The sequence below is a fragment of the Protopterus annectens genome, chromosome 16.part0, assembly GCF_019279795.1.
Source record: "Protopterus annectens isolate FY-2018-M chromosome 16.part0, PAN1.0, whole genome shotgun sequence".
NCBI classification, from domain to species: Eukaryota; Metazoa; Chordata; order Ceratodontiformes; family Protopteridae; genus Protopterus; species Protopterus annectens.
Genome location: NC_056750.1, coordinates 700,996,322 through 701,014,888, shown reverse-complemented (window position 1 = coordinate 701,014,888; position 18,567 = coordinate 700,996,322). Strand labels below are relative to the sequence as shown.

General features: G+C 39.5%; 2 protein-coding genes across 2 annotated transcripts in view; one reads left to right on the top strand and one right to left on the bottom strand.

Annotated features, from left to right (window-relative positions):
* LOC122790335 (zinc finger protein 239-like) overlaps positions 1-18,567 on the bottom strand; it is a 1,358,627-nt gene that overhangs the window by 933,070 nt on the left and 406,990 nt on the right. The window lies entirely within an intron of this gene.
* Positions 1-18,567, top strand: part of LOC122790334 (myosin-6-like) — a 353,888-nt gene that overhangs the window by 153,314 nt on the left and 182,007 nt on the right. Inside the window, 1 exon segment of the mRNA XM_044057853.1 lies at positions 3,297-3,415. Coding sequence (XP_043913788.1) covers positions 3,297-3,415 — 119 coding nt within the window.

The window sequence follows — 18,567 nt, the reverse complement described above, 5'->3', positions numbered from 1 at the left end:
AGCTTCTGGATGTTTAGAAGAACCCTGAGAATGGTGAAAAAGCAAATATGAACATTCATGTCTTCCATTCCTGATCCCAGTGAATCCTAGAGCATAATGTCTTTGTCTGTTCTAAGAGGAGGCAAACAAATCTACTTGAGGTGTTACAGTTAAAGCAATTCTTGGTATACCCCAGAGTAAAGTTTCTTTTTGTGAAGGTCTGTCATGGTCATGTTGGACTAATCTGCTACAATGTTCTGCTCTGATGCAATGTTTGAAGACTGCAGAGTCAGCTTGAGCTGAGTTGTTACTTTCCAGGCTATCATGGCCAGTCTGCAATGGTGGTAAGATCTGGTGTCCCCCTTTTTTGTTTGCATATCACATCACTCTGGTGTAGAATGTGAAAACTTGCAGAGGTCATGGTTAGCAATAATGATCAATGGCTTGCAACGCATTTACTGCTGGCAACACCTGTTTGGCATTTATGTGCTTTTTATAGTCTAGTTTTTTCCATATACCTTGCACTTTCACCCCCCCCCCCTTGGAGACTACGCCTGCAACAGGTGTGAAATATCTGTTGTGACAAATTCAAGATGAGGTGTAAGGGATAATGGGGGATATAGAATCCAAGAAAACTGGTCTACACCCCACAGAACACCCATCTTTACAAACTCAAACATGAGACTCTAAAAAGATAAAGGGTGAAGATGTTAAGTCCAGATTGACATGACAAACCACTGAATTTTTCTCATGTCAAGTCTGGCTGGGGGACTCATAAGAATCACAGAAGCCATGCACTCCAGATTCCTGTGAAATTCCCTTACAGATACATGGTTTTGATTGGAAAAACTCATAAAGAATGTTTGTAACATTTCTAATTTGCCTGGAGAAAAAGAAACTCTTCCCAAGGCAGAATGTAACAGATATCTTAGGAAAACCATTTTACAAGATGGAATGAGAGAAGATTTCTGTAAATTTACTTGAAAACTCAGACTGAATAAAATATTTTAAACACTCTCTAAGGAATCTTGGCAATTGGAAAAAGATTCTGCGAATATAACACATCTGCAGATATAAGACAATCATTCAAACGAAGAAAAATGTGAGTCTTAATGTCTGCAATGAACAATTAGCAGGGCCAAACACTTTTATAAATAACCATCAAAGGATAAGGCAGAGAAATGATTATGTGAGCCAGATATTAAAAATCTTAAAAAATTCTGAAATGTTTATCAGTGGATATGTAATGGTAGACATCTTTTAAATCTCTTTGCCATGAAAGTAAAGCGACCAAAGGTAATAGGATCTGAAGGGACAATATTTTGAACTCTGGGACTACTAATTGTGAAAAAAGATGTCTAGCACAGGATTTTAAACCAACAGCAGAAAAATAAAACTTAAATATAACCCTTTTCTCCTCTGCTGTATGTACTCTTTAAATAAATCACTGAGATGACATTTGCTCCAGAAGAGGAGGAAACAGGATTGTTTGTTTTGCTGGACAAGGACAGATCCCTTGAAAAAGGATGGAGAGAGTCCCTCTGCCAAGAATATCCCATTTGAATAACTGTTTGGACCCAATTTTCTGGAACAATATGGTGGCACTAGTGAAGAATATGAAGAGAAGAGAAGAGAGGAGAGGAGAAGAATGATTGCCACGAAGGGAGCTTGAAGGGGCAAAGAGTCATTCTGACTTAATGGAATTTCTTTGGTTTTGTGAGGCTTTCACTCTCTTTTGGGAGTCCCTTTGCCACTGTTTTTTTAATCCTTTTTATTGGCATCTTGCTGCTTAAACTGCTTTTAGAAAAAGAGAGCTGGAGTAGAAGGGAAATTTGTATTTATCTCATTAAACCTCTTAAGCACCTCAGCTGTAGAAGGGCTTAACAGAATTGATTTGCCTAGGAGACAGTTTAAAATTTCAGTTTTAACATCTTCAATAAGATTTTGAGAACATAACCAAGCAAATATTCTCATGTTTATTGCAGTGTCTGAGACTGCCACTCTTTTTACTGAGCTAATGAACAAAGGCTTTTTTTTTCTAGACCTAGCATCTCCAGTCCTATTCAGCACTATGGGGTGGCATTTTAATGATTTAACAGCTCATTGACATTTTCCTTATTTTTCTTAAAGTAAGCTAGCTGGTATATTTAATTCAGTTGCAATAATACATGTACATTTCTTTTCATTCCAGAAGAGTGCACTGTTGGTAAATTTTAACACAATTAACACAATCAAATCTCACAAATACATTTTCAGCACAAGCATCTGTACAAATCATTTTGATATACAAATGACATACAGTTCTAAAACATTTGTAACATAAGCATCTTGTATAAATCAGTTTGATATTCAAAGGATATATCATTCTTTACAAAACTCCAGCTGGCTATGCTGGCACTTGTCCATATTATCACATTAATAATGAACAATTTAGTGTTATTGCTTTTTTTTTTCTGTTTATCAGAATGGTAATAAGAGACTATAGGAAAGAGTTTTTAGGTTTAATAAGTAGAGTTAAAGTTTATTTTTGAAATCATTTTGCAGATTCAAATCTGGTGGCTTGGACTTTTCAATGGGGTGGAAAAACTGTCACACATGTAGAACACATAACCAAGAGGAGGTAGAAGAGAAACAGACCAGTAAAAGGATGGAGTAAAGGCACAAATATACTAGTACATTCTGAAAAAGGTGAATGTAATTAATTTTATTTGGTAAATGTAGAAGCAACTAAGAGTGAGTTCAAAAAAGATGTAAAGAAAAAACAATAAAGATGGAGGAAATATAGTTTAGAAATAAGGTCTGTCAGGAAGAAGTCCTCCAGTTTAGGTGGGCTCAGCTGATCACCTAACATTTGCTCTTTGGTTGTGTAGAAAACAATGCATGGATTCTTCGTAAAAAGAAAGGTAAATTGGAAAAATGGCAGCATAGCTGGGTAGTCCCTACACGATCCTCTAGAAACAAAGTTATTTTGTTGGAAGAAAGAGAAATATGTAAGGAACTTCTGTAAGTGCATGATCTCTTCCTGTGGCATACTAAACAAGCAAAGAAGCAATCACTAAAAAGGGTAATAGATGTAAGAATGGCAAACAGGGCAAGAATTAGGGCCCCCCAGTTTATTGCTATGTTGTTCAAGTTGCTCAAAAGGATGTTATGTTCAGGGACATGAACCTGCAACAACCTTAAGTTCAAGTCTTTATCAAATTCATGAAGGAAGTGCATTTTGTTGGCGGACACTTGAATGTAATTTGTAATTAGTCTCTGATGAAGGGGTAGCTGGTGCTAGTCACTAAATGTTATCTTTTTTTTCTTTGTTTTAGATGCTGACAAAGCAGCTTACTTAATGGGTCTGAATTCAGCAGACCTACTGAAGGGTCTGTGTCATCCACGAGTCAAAGTTGGAAATGAGTATGTAACCAAGGGGCAAAATGTCCAGCAGGTATATTTTATATGACAAAATATATGCACATATTATACATTATATATGCGCATGAAAATGTATTTATGATATTCATGGCAGCTCTATATATTGTTGAGTGTTCACTTTACCAATCGCTTGTGATTCTCTCACAACCTATCAAAGTCACAATGTATTGAGCTGTGTCTTAGTCAACTTACTTTTTAGGTGAATTCCTTTTGGTCATGGTTGTGCAACAGTAGAATCAAAAGCAATATTGTTTCTTTTATTCAGAAGCAATATTTTCTTATAGACAGGGTTGTGGCACAATAGCGGGCAAAACAAACTGCATTTTCAAAGATCTCAGCAGACCAGCCATCTTTGTCACACCACAGATGTGGATAAACCAAAATATCACTTCCATCAACACAAGTAGAGATAAATCCAATAAGTCACACCTCTACAAGGTTCATCTCCATTCTTTCATAGGAACATCTTCTAGATTGTCCTTCTTCTTTCTGGTGAATGTAACTTCTTCTGGTGCCCTTTCAGGACCCTGTTTTGATACAAATTTCAGAAATCTGCTGTACATCAGAACAGTGGGTTTTAAACTACCCTCTGTGTAACTTTCTCCATTAACTCTAACCTCCTTATCTGTTTCTGAGCTAGTGTTCTTAAGAATGCTATCTACTACAAATATGCTATATGATTCTTCTGTGCCAGCACATTTAAAGGGACTGGCCCAAACTATGCTACTATATGCCTTTTGCTGTACATAATGTTAGGAAATAGTGCTGTTCCAAACAAGAAACAACTGGAGTATGTAATAAACATTGTATGGGAACTTAATCAGAAATTATTATAAGACAGATCTTTACCACTTTAAATATACATACTGTATAGTTATGCACATATTGTCAATCCTACATCTTGATTTATATCAACTAGAGTCATAGCTATTTTGTGCAACCTCTAACTTAATGTCAAATTCATCTTTTTATCGCACAACTTTGGCAGGGATAACCTACATATTACCGTAAAAATGAAATCAAATTAGCCCCGGGTCTACTTCTAACTTCTGATCATTGTATTCAAATCATCTAGATATAAAATAAAACAATGAAAGAAAGCAATGATTCATCTCATGACTGAAAGTTCTCACTAGATGTTCCTTTGGGCAGATAAATACCATATTTAATAATATGAGTTGCCCCAAATGAAATAACAAAAGAACCTTGTTAACCTACTGTGTTTTCCACTAACAAAGGACATTTCTTACAGATCAATGGTGTCACACCTTTCTGTCTTGTCTCATGAAAGAACAATGTTTCCCCAGAGGGCTGATAACCCTTTATTAATGAGATCTGTTCCTGTTCATCCTATTAGTGTCCTGCAAAACTACAACCCAAGGTATACATGTCATCAGATAATTCAGCGCCCTATTGCTTTTAGCAGAATTTGGCAAACTATTTACATTCCATGCAAAAGAAGAAGCCAAACCAAACAAACAAAAAAATTCCACATATATCAACTAATTCCCGTTAAACTACCTTCTAAATGCAAATGCCAATATAAAAGCAAGTAGCTAAAACTGCCATCTAGAAAATAATTATTTTTCAAATAAAATAATTCCACCTTGCAGACTCAGAAAATATTTAACAATATATATCCAACAGCATGACTATTTTTATAGACCTACAACACACTCCAGGTCCTCAAGATAAAGATAACCTTTAACATTAAAACAAATATTAAACATAACATAATTTGGTTTATCCGGTACAATAGACAGTGTCTTCCCTAAAAATTATCCCTTAATTATTAAAATGCTAAGTATCCCATACATTTCCCTGAACACTCTCTTTATTGAAGTGGAAGTAAACTTTAAAATAAGCAATCTTCTTGAAATACAAAACTTCATGCATGTAAAACATAGAAATCTAAAACTTTATAAAATGAATATAACATCTATCAAAAATATATGCAATTTTGTTTTGATTGCAAAAGCTATAGAATGGGTGGATACCATATCCCCTTGCACCCATATAATCAAATTACTTTTTTATCATAAAACTTTAATAGCAGAGCTTCAATCAGAAAAAAATTAACCTTAATGAAATAGTAATGCAACATTGTTCTGACTCAACAAAGCTCCCCGTGGTCCTGCAGAGTGGTGCTAGCAGTAGAGAGATGAAAAAGAGTGACTGCTACCTGATTTAAATACCTTTTACTGCCTTTACCTTTGTGACTGTCTATTCTCGCTGAAAAGCGAGTTAAAACTGCTCTTTTGCTTGAAATAAGCTTGTTACTGCATTTACTGCACTTTGAAATTGTCTTTTTGCTTGATGTAACTGTTGAGGCTGCTCACACAAGTGTGCTAGCCTGTGTAAAGTATTTACTGTGCTTTTTCTGTTGTCTGCCTAGAAAAAAAAAATCCTTGTTTCCCACCTTTCCTGAGCTAGAATAGTCCCTAATACAGGTATTGCTGTATTCTGGACTTTAGAATAGTTCCTGTGTTGCCCATATCCTTACTTGGATAGAAGGAAGCTTCTTTGTTCACCAGTGGGAGTGGGGAGCTTTGAGCAGCCCATCTGTCCCTGGAGGAGTGATGTCAGCCCAGAAACTTGTTGTTTATTGGCCGTTTTGGGCTAATTCCTAGCTCTTTCAAGTCCCCCGCTTAAAAAACGCTTTGGCGTGGTTTTTGCGCTTGTTCTGACTCAGCAAAGCTCCTCATGGTCCTGCAGAGTGGTTCTAGCAGCAGAGAGACGAAAAAGAGTGACTACTACCTGATTTAAGTACCTTTTACTGCCTTTACCTTTGCGACTGTCTATTCTCGCCAAAAAGCGAGTTAAAACTGCTCTTCTGCTTGATACTGCATTTATTATTACCTGCACTTTGAAATTGTCTTTTTTTGTTTGATTTAACTGTTGAGGCTGCTCACTCATGTGTGCTAGCCTGTGTAAAGTATTTACTGTGCTTTTTCTGTTGTCTGCCTAGAAAAAAGAAAATATATATATATATCCTTGTTCCCCACCTTTCCTGAGCTAGAATAGTCCCTAATACAGGTATTGCTGTATTCTGGACTTTAGAATTGTTCCTGTGTTGCCCATATCCTTACTTGGATAGAAGGAAGCTTCTTTGTTCACCAGTGGGAGAGGGGAGCTTTGAGCAGCTTATCTGTCCCTGGAGGAGTGATGTCAGCCGAGAAACTTGTTGTTTATTGGCCGTTTTGGGCTAATTCTTAGCTCTTTCAAGTCCCCTGCTTAAAAACCCATTTTAGCGCAGTTTTGCATGATTTTGCGCATAGCGCAGCATCAGGCAGCGCCGCTTAAACGGGTTTAAACTATTACCGGCTCCATGGAGTCTGCTCTTCACTTTTTCCCTTGGAACTGATCTAAATCTCAAAGGAAACACTCTATTTTCATTTTAAAGCGTTACACTTGCACTTATAAGTAATCTTATAAACAGTAAACCTCTTATACTCTTTTAAACACTTAACACCTACTGATCCTTTTTGATCAGTCAAAAGTATTTCATCATAATATCCTGACATGTCCAAAGGTCAGTTTCGTGTGTACTCTCCAGTCCAGCTGGTGAATATGGGAATTTTGAGGCAATGTTACAACTGCCTTATGTACACAGACAACCCTCTCCTCCTCCCAGCAAACTCAAATATATGTGAGAGATGCAACTATATAGCCAAACTGGAGGCCAAGCTCTCTCGACCCATGACTGGCACAGTCAATCAGGAGGAGAAGGTAACCACACACACACCACAAATCCAGTCTTGCATAGACCTATAGCAACAGCAAACCAAACACATAAACACACAAAAACATACTCGGAGGCTCTAAATAAAAATCTGCCTAAGCAGCAGAGACCTCCAAAGCAGACACCCAAACAACTGCTACCCCACAACAATACCCATGTATCACATAGTTCACAAAGTCAGTGTGCCACACAGTCACAGCCCTTAAGGCTAAACAACACACCTAATACACTTGTAATAGGTGACTCTATTGTCAGACACACTGACGTCCCACTCACCAGGCTGAACAAGGAGAAGGTCACTGTAAGCTGTCTGTCAGGTGCCAGGATCCGCCACATAACACATGCACTCAGGTCACTCCAAAGCAAGTACAAATATGACTCCATCATTGTCCATGCTGGTGTGAATGTCCTGAGATGTACCTCCCTGGACGACATGAAAAGAGACATAGAGGAACTCTTTGATCATGTAGCCCAGGCCGGTATGACCCTGACCTTGAGTAGCATCTTGCCCTCAGCACAGAAATAAATAGGACATGTTGGAGGGACAGATTCATATCCCAGAGACTCCCCTCACTCTGGAACAAAATCCCAGTCCATGTTAGGCAGAGCCCTTCAATGACCCTCTTCAAGAGAAATATTGATGAGTGGATGGCAGATTATAGGTTTACCCCTGGGATCTCTTCTGTGTCCCTACTAGACAGAGGCACAGTAAACTAACCTTAAAAGGGCTATCTTCTGTGACCTACTATACAGAGGCACAGTCAACTAATCTAAAAGGGTGGCGAAAGCCAAACACACTTTGGCTAGGCTTATAAATGCCCTAGGGCAGATAGCCTAGTATCAACCTATGAACTAGTAGTCTTTCAGGTGAGCAAAGTGCACTAAGGTTACTGTAGGGGGTGATGAGATTTTTAAGTATGGGTGTCTTATCTGGTTGGTACAGGATCTTGTGTGCAACTATTAGTTGGTTAACCTGAAGTAGGTTAAGCAGTTCAAGCCATCCTAGTAGATTTAGGTTATGACAGTGATGGGTTCTGTAGGCTGCATCGGTAGCAAATCTAGCAATGTGATTGTAGCTGCTAGAAAGTTTATTAAGGTCAATTTTGCTGAGGTTTGTAAATAGAGGGGAAGCATAGAGGAGGGTGGAGAGTAGATGTGTACAAGCAATTACAGTTCTGGCTAATGGCGTTATAGATCCTATATAGTGAGCCAAGTTTTTTATTAACTGTTTTAATAGTTTTATTGATATGCAGATCAAACTTAAGGTTATTATCTATTATAACTCCAAACAGTTTGGTTGAGGAGTCAGGGGAAATGATGGTGCCATTGTTGGATTTTAATGTAAAGGTTATAGGGGAAGACCTGTGAGTGGGGGAGAAAAGCAAGCAGTTTGGTTTTATTAGGATTTACCATGAGATGATGGTTAAGGAGCCAATTTTCAACTGTGTTAAAAGTATTTTGGGATAGAATCTGCAATCTGTAGGTGAAGTGTCGGAGCATACTAAAGTGGAGTCATCCGCATATTGAATGCATGTTGCATTTGGGATGACCTTATACAAATCATTGATGAAAATGGAAAATAATAGAGTAATAGTACTCCAAGGGTGATGGGTAAAAGGGTGGATAGTTTGCTCTGCCGTAGGACAGCCTGTTGTCTACCACTGATATATGATTGAAACCACTGGATGGCCTGGTCCTCTAGAGAGATGGATTTCAAAGTGTTTATGAGTATTTGGTCATTTACAATATCAAAGGCTTTTGAAAGATTGAGAAAGTTTCGGTGTTGGTTAATGACAGAGAAGGAGAGGAGGGCTGAGGTTGTACTATGGAATGGTCTAAAGCCATGTTGGGTGTTGGCTAGAAAATTATTATGGATAAAATAGTTCAGGAGTTGATTGTGGATGCATTTTTCTATAATTGTAGCTAAGGGTGACAGAATAGCTATGGGTCTATAGTATGAAGGTTCAGTAGAGCTGCCCCCTTTATGAAGTGAGATGACATGGGATATCTTCCAGATGGAGGGAATGGACACTTCAGTTATAGTTCTATTGATCAGGGTAGTAATGGGAGTAGAAAACAACAAAATAGAACTGATATCACCAAAGAACAACAAAAGCCAGTAAAATCCAAAGGTTTATTCGATACACTCTAGCGCCTCGGCTACAGTAAGCCTTCAAGGAGGCTTACTGTAGCCGAGGCGCTAGAGTGTATCGAATAAACCTTTGGATTTTACTGGCTTTTGTTGTTCTTTAGTAATGGGAGTATGCTATGGCATCTGCAGCTTTTTGTAGATATTCTGCAGGGAGAAGATCAGCCGACATTTAATTAATTTTCAGGCCAAAATATGTACAAACTGGCTTGAAGTTAAAGGGGAGTTGGGGGCGGGGTGAAGTGGCAGGAGAATATGGGCATCCAGGGGATAATTAGTTAGCTAGGTTCTGGATGGTTGTTGTAAAGAAGCTGTTAAAGGTATTAGCAATTTATGCTGGGGTTTTTTGGTTAGAATCCAAGGGGGTAGGCACGGAGGACTGTCCTGGACTAAGGAGTTTTTTTATACCTATCAAAAACTTTTATGGCTTGTTTTTGTGTTTTTCTCGTAGATGACAGTAATAGTTTTTCTTGTCTAATGTTGTGGATTTTTTGTTTCATTTCTTAGCTGTCTATATCTAAGTTGATCTATAGGTTTTTTTGTGGTCCTCGAAGTGGCCCAAGCCCTATTTCTAAGTAGCATTTTATGTCTGTTTTCTCTTGAGATTCAAGGAGCAACTTTTGTTTTGGTTCTAATAGTCTGTGCTGGTGCATGAGTGTCAAACCAGACAACGAGGTAGTAAGGGTCTGTGTATACTGCGTGAGTGCACTGGGGCTAAAAGTAGGTTCTTTCTTACTTTCTATTAGGTTCCTCTCCTCCTTTTTATTACAATTTGTCTAAAGAGTTGCGTTTGAACAAGCAGTTAACATAATTGTATGCTTCTTTATTGATTGAACTGAACTTATAAAAATAGAAATAAAAAAGTTGTTCATGAGTCTTGAGCAGGACCATCCTTTGGTCTTCTGGTGACCTAGGCAAAAGGGCTCTACAGCACCTCCCCCCAACATCATCTGATGCCCCCATCCTGGTCCACCCACACCATCCAGATTACCTTTTTCTTCCTTTTTCCCACAGTTTGTATTACTCTTCATTTTTTCCGGTATTCATTTAACACATTTTAAAGAAACCATTTCTTTACTACAAAACAAATAAATAAATACTGGGAAAGTGCCCCTGCTAGAGTGGCATCCTAGGCAGCCACCTAGTTGGCCCATGCCTAAGGCCAGCTATGGTCTACAGCTTCATGAAAAATATATCTGTATTACTGGTATGACTGAAAAAGAAGAAAGTCCCAACTGCGTATTTTTTATGCAGGAGAAATAGGTTGGTTGTACCAAAAACATTCAAATTAAAATTCAAAGGACTCATATGCTTTTTTTTTCTCCAGGTATAACAGTAACTGTACAATAACCAAGCCTTGTTCTAGTATGCTTTGAAATGTTTAAATTAAAGGACCAGAGTTTGACATTATGTTGGTCACCATGCAAGATATATAAAATAGAGAAGCAATGTGCATTTTTTATAATGTCACTTAGCAGTACCCCCATTGTAGTTGAATCAAGGATACAACTGCTTGGTGTTACCATTGATGATCAGCTAAAATTTGACCATCACATAAATTATTGTATCAAGAAAATGCATAAGAAATTAGCACTCTTATACAGAAACAAAAAATGTCTTACCCGTGAAGCTAGAACCACACATATATACTTACCTCCTACTCTGCCTTACATATTGCCCTCAAATTCGCACTAATCTAAACTCCTCTCTACTCACCAAGTTTGAGTCAACTTACCACAATATAGCCAGATTTGCTGCTCAACAAACCTATAAACCCTACCACTGTCTATCCCTGAAACATTTAAACTAGCTTGACCTTCCCCACCTACTCCTGCTCTCACAGCTCCAAACCATGCACTCAGTTCTGTATCAGCCAGACTATTGTCCAGCCCTGTCTTGTCTCATCTCTTATTACTCTCCTACAAGAAATCCCAGGAGCTCATCCCTCGATCTATTAGGTATTTATAAACCTAAATCTAAATCAGGACAAAACATATACAGCTACTTCCCTTCTATAGCATGGAACAAACTCCCTCTTGAAATCAGAAATCTGAAGCATCCCAAACAATTTAAGATGGCCATAAAACTATTAAAACAGTTAATAAAAACTTGCTCCCACCCTCACTGAATATAGGATCTATAACGCCATTAGCCAGAACTGTAATTACTTGTACACATCTACTCCTTTATTCCACCCTCCTCTATGCTTTCCCTCTATTTACAAACCTCAGCAAAATTGACCTTAATAAACTTTCTAGCAGCTACAATCACATTGCTAGATTTGCTACCGATGCAGCCTACAGAACTCATCACTGTCATAACCTAAATCTACTAGGATGGCTTGAACTGCCTAACCTACTTCAGGTTAACCTGTTGGTATAACTAATAGTTGCACACAGTAGATACCTTATAGTATGGCCAAAAAGCCAAATGATAAGTACAGCCAGATTTATAGTGTATGAACAATGAACTCTTTATTGAGAGTTTATTATTTTTATTTATTTTATTACTGTTAAGGTGCATATTATTTATTCCTTCCTTAAGTTGATATGTTGCAAAAAGTAATGATATGTTTTAGCTGCCTTGAGTGGAAAGGTGTGATGCATAGTATTTATGCTGCAGAGCCTGGCTAGTAAAGTGTAAAAAAAATCTCATCATACAGTAACCTTAGTGCACTTTGCTCACCTGAAAGACTACTATGTACATAGGTTCATAGGTTGATACTAGGCTATCTGCCCCAGGGCATTTATAAGCCTAGCCAGAGTGTGTTTGGCTTTCGCCACACTTTTAGATTTGTAGACTGTGTCTTTGAATAGTAGGTCACAGAAGATAGCCCTTTTACAGTTAGTTTATTGTGCCTCTGTCTAGTAGGGACACAGAAGAGATCCCAGGGGTAAACCTATGATCTGCCATCCACTCGTCAATATTTCTCTTGAAGAGGGTCATTGAAGGGCTCTGCCTAACATGGACTGGGATTTTGTTCCAGAGTGAGGGGAGTCTCTGGGATATGAATCTGTCCCTCCAGCATGTCCTATTTATTTCTGTGCTGAGGTTTAAGTCTCTGGAGCATGTAGCTCTAATGGATTTGGATTTCCTGAGGTGGAGCATGTCCATTAATTCTGGTTTGGACATGGCTTTATATGTCAGGCACAGATCGCCTCTGAGTAGACGGTAAGCAACTGAGTAGAGCTGGAGTTTCTTTATCCTAACTGCGTAGGGCATCTGTTTGAGTCCCTTGATCCTCTTGATGAGGTACTTTTGGGGTCTTTCCAGTTGCTGCAGGTGTCAGGTAAGGTACATCCCAAATGGGGCATTGTATTCAATTATGGGCCTGATGAGTGATGAGTAGAGGGACACAATGACCTCTCGATCTAGATGTGAACCCTTTCATGATAAGGTGGGCTATATAGAAGGTCTTTCTAACCACTTTGGCAACGTGATTGTCAAAGGAGAGATTGCTATCTACTTGGGTCCCCAAATCCCTAATTACTTCTTCCGTACTTAATGGATTACCACCTATGTGGTAATTTGTGGGCACTTTGTTTTTCCCCAAAGGGGATGACTATGCACTTTTTGGCATTTAGCTTTAGGCCATGGCTCTGGCACCAGTTATCCATCTCTGTGAGACCCTTTTGGAAGATGCTTGTGTCAGTCGGCGATTCGATTATGGCACCCAGTTTGCAGTCATCTATAAACTTGGTCAGCCATAGTCCTCCCATGTTAGCCTGTACCACAGAGAAATATATACTGAACAAGAGAGGTCTCAGGACTGAGCCTTGTGGGACGCCACTTCTAACTGGTTTAGAGTCTGACATGGCACCTGCAATTCTGACCATGTGAATTCTATCACTGAGCCAGTTTGCAGCCCATCTTGTGACATAGGGGTTGATATTTAAGCTGGTGAGCTTATTTATGATGCCCGAGTGGGGTACTGTGTTGAAGGCTTTTGCGATGTCCAAGTAGGCTGTGTGGACTACCTTCCCTTCATCTATGGCCTTGGTGACTGTTTCAAAGAAGTCGACCAGGTTCAAGAGGCAAGATCTGCCCTTAACAAAGCCGAATTGGGTAGGATACAGTGTTTGGAGGTTCCCACTGTCCTTGTTTATGAGTTCCATGATGATATGCTCCATAGCTTTGCAGACCAGGCTAGTCAGACTTATAGGGTGATAGTTTCCGGGGTCCGTTGTGGCACCAGGTTTGTGGAGTGGGACCACTGTTGCTGTATGCCATTCCCTGGGTACATATCCTGTAGTAAGGCCGAGATTGAACAGTGACTTTATGTGAGGGTTCAGTTCTTCTTGGAGCTCATGTAAGACGCAGCCCAGGACACCGTCCAGTCCCATTGATGCTGTGTTTTTTGCTTTGGAGAGGGCAGCTCTCACCTGTGCATCTGTGATGTCAGGGAGGCTACACTCTGTTGGGATGGAGATTTGCTCTTTTGGGGGGGATTTGCACTGAACCTGTCTGCCAGGATGTTGGCAATGTCTGTGGGTTCAGTGTATTTTTTGTCATTTTGCACTAACTCAGAGCATATCTGGGAGTTGCCACCCAGGTTTCTGACATAACTAATGAAAGCCTTGTGATTATCTTTAGCTTCTTGTGCAATTTTTCTTTCTAAGCTGGCCTTAGATAATTTTATGAGGGATCATAGTTTCTTGCTAGTACTGATCAGAGATGCTTTCCCTTTTTGGGAATTTGCTCTATCATGTAGTAGCTTCCTCCTTCTGTTGTATAGCTTATTTATGGCTGGGATCCAGCAGACAGGTCTCCTGCCTTTGGAGGAGTGAGTCTTGGTTTTATTTGGGATAGCACGATCCATGCATTCCTGTAGGTGTCCATAGAATGCATTTGTAAAGGATTCTACAGTTTGGGACGTATTTTCCAGTGGCCCAGGGGCTTTGAAGGATTCCACCTCGGTTTTGAGAAGTGTGAAGTTTGCTTTTGAGAAGTTCTTCAACGTGGTTTCCTTGGGTGGGGATGGGATATGGATGTCCAGTGAGATTAATTTATGGTCAGATCTTACCAATGAGGGGTATACCTCTGGTATGGAACATAGAGTCCCCATGTTGGTGATGATCAGGTCCAATATGTTTTCCCCTCTTGTGAGAGTGGTGACCAGTTGTTCCATAGCATTTGAGTTTATAGATTCTAGGAAGCGTTGAGCGAGGGTGTTGGGGCTTGAGTAGTGCTCCCAGTTTATGTTTGGGTAGTTGAAATCACCCAATATAATGGTGTTTGGAGAGACCTTCATATTCTCCAGTGTTCTCAGGAAAGCTGAGTGGGGTTCCTGAGTTTGGGAGGGTGGTCTGTAGTAGGCTACAAACTGAAAGGCAGTTTTGCCCACTGTTAGTTGCACATGGATGGCCTCCGATGCTTCATGCAGTGCCACTAACCTGGAGGTGCGGGTATCTTTGATGAATATGGATACTCCCCCTCCTTTTGTGGTTCGGTCTGAGTTTTGGGGCCGAAAAGCATGATATGAGGTATAACCTGGTAGTGCTGGGGTGCTCTCGGGAGCCTTGAACCAGGTTTCTGTTACTGTACAGATATCGATATTCTCCATACTGAGGAGAGCCTTGAGTGCATGCATCTTGAGGTATAGACTTCTGGCGTTCAGCAGCATTACCCTTAGTTTATTATTCCTTGTGTTGTCTATGGAGGTGGGTTTGTCTTTTGAGCCTTTCCTAAAAAAGGCACTATGGTGGTAGCAAGAGCCTTAGCCAATATTCAAAAGCCCAGGGGTGACAGGTGCAAGCCATCCCTGGCGAAGCAGCGTGGCTTGTCAAGCATGTCATCCCAGGCTGACAGACAGTGGCTCCCCTTTGAATGACACCAATACTTTAGCCAATTGTTAAAATTGATCATTTTGTCTTTATACTGTGGCATCATTCTTGGTGAGGGTAAGATGCTACTCAAGGTCAGGGTCATACCGGCCTGGGCTACATGATCAGAGAGCTCCTCTATGTCTCTTTTCATGTATGTCTCAGGTCATTCACACCAGCATGGACAATGATGGAGTCATATTTGTACTTGCTTTGAAGTGACCTGAGTGCTTGTGTTATGTGGCGGATCCTGGCACTCAACAGGCAGCTTACAGTGACCTTCTCCTTGTTCAGCCTGGTGAGTGGGATGTCAGTGTGTCTGACAATAGAGTCACCTATTACAAGTGCATTAGGTGTGTTGTTTAGTCTTAAGGGCTGTGACTGTGTGGCACACTAACTTTGTGAACTATGTGATACGTGGGTATTGTTGTGGGGTAGCGGTTTATTGGATGTCTGCTTTGGAGGTCTCTGCTGCTTGTGAAGATTTTTATTTAGAGCCTCCGAGCATGTTTTTGTGTGTTTATGTGTTTGGTTTGCTGTTGCGATAGGTCTATGTGAGACTGGATTTTTTGGTGTGTGTGGTTACCTTCTCTGCCTGACTGACTGCACCAGTACCAGGTTGAGAGAGCTCAGCCTCCAGTTTGGCTATATAGTTGCATCTCTCACATATATTTGAGCTTGTTGGGAGGAGGAGAGGGTGGTCTGTGTACATAAGGCAGTTGTAACATTGCCTCAAGATTCCCAGATTCACCAGCTGGACTGGAGCATAAACCCGAAACTGACTTTTGGACATGCAAGAATAATATAAGGAACTACTTTTTGACTGATCAAAAAGGACCAATAAAGAGCCAAGTACTTTAAGGGGGTATAAGAGGGTGTAGTGCTTTAGTTTATTAGTGCTTACTTATAAGATTACTTACACAAGCAACTGCAGGGCTTTAGAATGAAAATAGAGTGCTTACTTTGAGATTTGGAACAGTTCTAAGAGAAAAAGTGAAGAGTGGACTTTGTGGAGCCAGGAATAGTTTAAACCTGTTTAAGCGGCACTGTCTGATGCTGCTCTATTCGCAAAATCGTGCAAAACTGTGCAAATGCGGGTTTTAAAGCAGGGAAACTGAGAGAGATAGGAATTGACCCAAAATGGCCAATAAGCTACTAGTTTCAGGGCTGAGACCACTCCTCCAGGGACAGATAGGCTGCTCAAAGCTCCCCACTCTCACTGGTGAACAGGGAAGCTTCCTCCTATCCAAATAAGGAAATGGGCAACACAGGAAACTATACCACAGTCCGGAATTCAGCAAAACCTGAAATCTGGACTAATCTATTTCAGCAAAGGCGGAAAAAGAGTATATATTTTTTTTTTTTCAGGAAACAGCAGAAAAGCACACAGAAAACACTGTAAATGCTATAAACAGGCTAGCGCACAATACAAAAATGACTTAAATTGATATAAAACAAGTGCAAAAACTGTAAAAAGCAGAAGGCAAATGCAATTTAAACTTTTTAAAGCACAGATCAGTTAGAAATTCACTTTTTAGGTGGGAAAAGGCAGTCGAGGCAAAAAAACAGAGAAAAAAATACTTAAATCTGGAAAAGTCTCTCTTGGGTCTCTCTGTTGCCTGTATCACTCTGCAGGACACCACGAGGAGCTGTGCAGAGTTGTATACTGGCGCAAAACCGTGCAAATGCGGGTTTTAAAGCAGGGAGACTGAAAGAGATAGGAATTGACCCAAAACGGCCAATAAGCTACTAGTTTCAGGGCTGAGACCACACCTCCAGGGACAGATAGGCTGCTCAAAGCTCCCCACTCTCACTGGTGAACAGAGAAGCTTCATCCTACCCAAGTGAGGCAACACAGAAAACTATACCACAGTCTGGAATTCAGCAAAACCTGAAATCTGGACCTATCTAGTTCAGCAAAGGCGGGAAAAGAGAATTTTTTTTTTTTGTTTTTTTCAGGAAACAGCAGAAAAACACACAGAAAACACTGTAAATACTATAAACAGGCTAGCGCACTTTAGTGTGTAGCCTATAACAGTTATACAATACAAAAACGACTTAAATTGATATAAAACAAGTGTAAAACTGTAAAAAGCAGAAGGAAAATGCAATTTAAACTTTTTAAAGCACAGATCAGTTAGAAATCCGCTTTTTAGGTGGGAAAAGGCAGCCGGAGCAAAAAAACCATAGAAAAAAATACTTAAATCTGGAAAAGTCTCTCTTGGGTCTTTCTGTTGCCTTTATCACTCTGTAGGACACCACGAGGAGCTGTGCGGAGTTGTATACAATAACAAACTTTTTAAATCACAGATTCGCTAAAAAAACTGGCGTTTTAGGTGGAATTAGTTAAGACAGCAAGAAAAGTGATACTTAATCACTCCAGAGTCACTCTTTTGTCTCTCTGCTGCTGTAGACTCTGCAGAACACCTGGAAGTCACTCTTCAAACTCTCAAATCCAACAACACAGCCGGTAAATCTCTATTTGCTAACTCTGATGGCAAACCTTGGAATTCTCTTCCTGCTTATCTTATATCTGAACTCTCTCTATATCAATTCAAGAAAAGTCTGATTCAGTACTTTAAAAAACGATGGCTATGTCCTTGTCCTAATCCAGACTAACTCTAACCATCACTCGTGTGCACATGGAGGACTTCTGCCTACACTTTGTTTCTTAATTTATAAATCCTATGATCTCCCTCGGATCTACTACCAAGTTAGCCTACTAGGCATTAAATACTGTATCATTCTTAAAAACACTGTCTAGAATTTTCCATCTGAGTAAAAATGTAGTAATTTGTTTGTGTATCTGTTTTTGTGTTTGTTTACATCTTTGTGAAAATCCTAATATTTGTCTTTTATTTTGTATTTTAAACTGTAAAAATGTAACAATTTGCTGAATGTCTTTTTGGAGCTTTTCTCCCCGGGCCTCTGCTGAAAATGGACATGTATCCAGCCGGACTATCCCAGTAAACAAATGTAAAATAAATAAATAATATCTCAGAAATGGCAGCAAAGGAATGTACTTCTTTCAGTTCCTCATCATTTCTCTCCTTAGTTGCAGCAATATAATTCCAAGTTTAGCACTCAGTTCTCGGAACTGACATAGTTGTTTCATCTTTTCAGTTGCCACATTCGCTAACTCCTCCAGCAAGCCCTCCATAAAAAAAAAAAAAGAGGCTTGAAACTGTGGACCATGTGATTTACAGCCAAATCAATGATATTGGCAAGCTGAAGTAAACATTTCTTATATTTGCCCCCACCACAGTTTTTATCTTCAATTATTGCAACCACTCACTTCCTTTTATATCTGCCTCACGTACTTACAGTTTATCTTAAAAAAAACAAAGCTGTTGTTGTATAAGAAAGTACTAGGAAAGCAATCTTCTTACTATAGCATTATTGCTGGAAGTTATCCATATATATATATATATATATATATATATATATATATA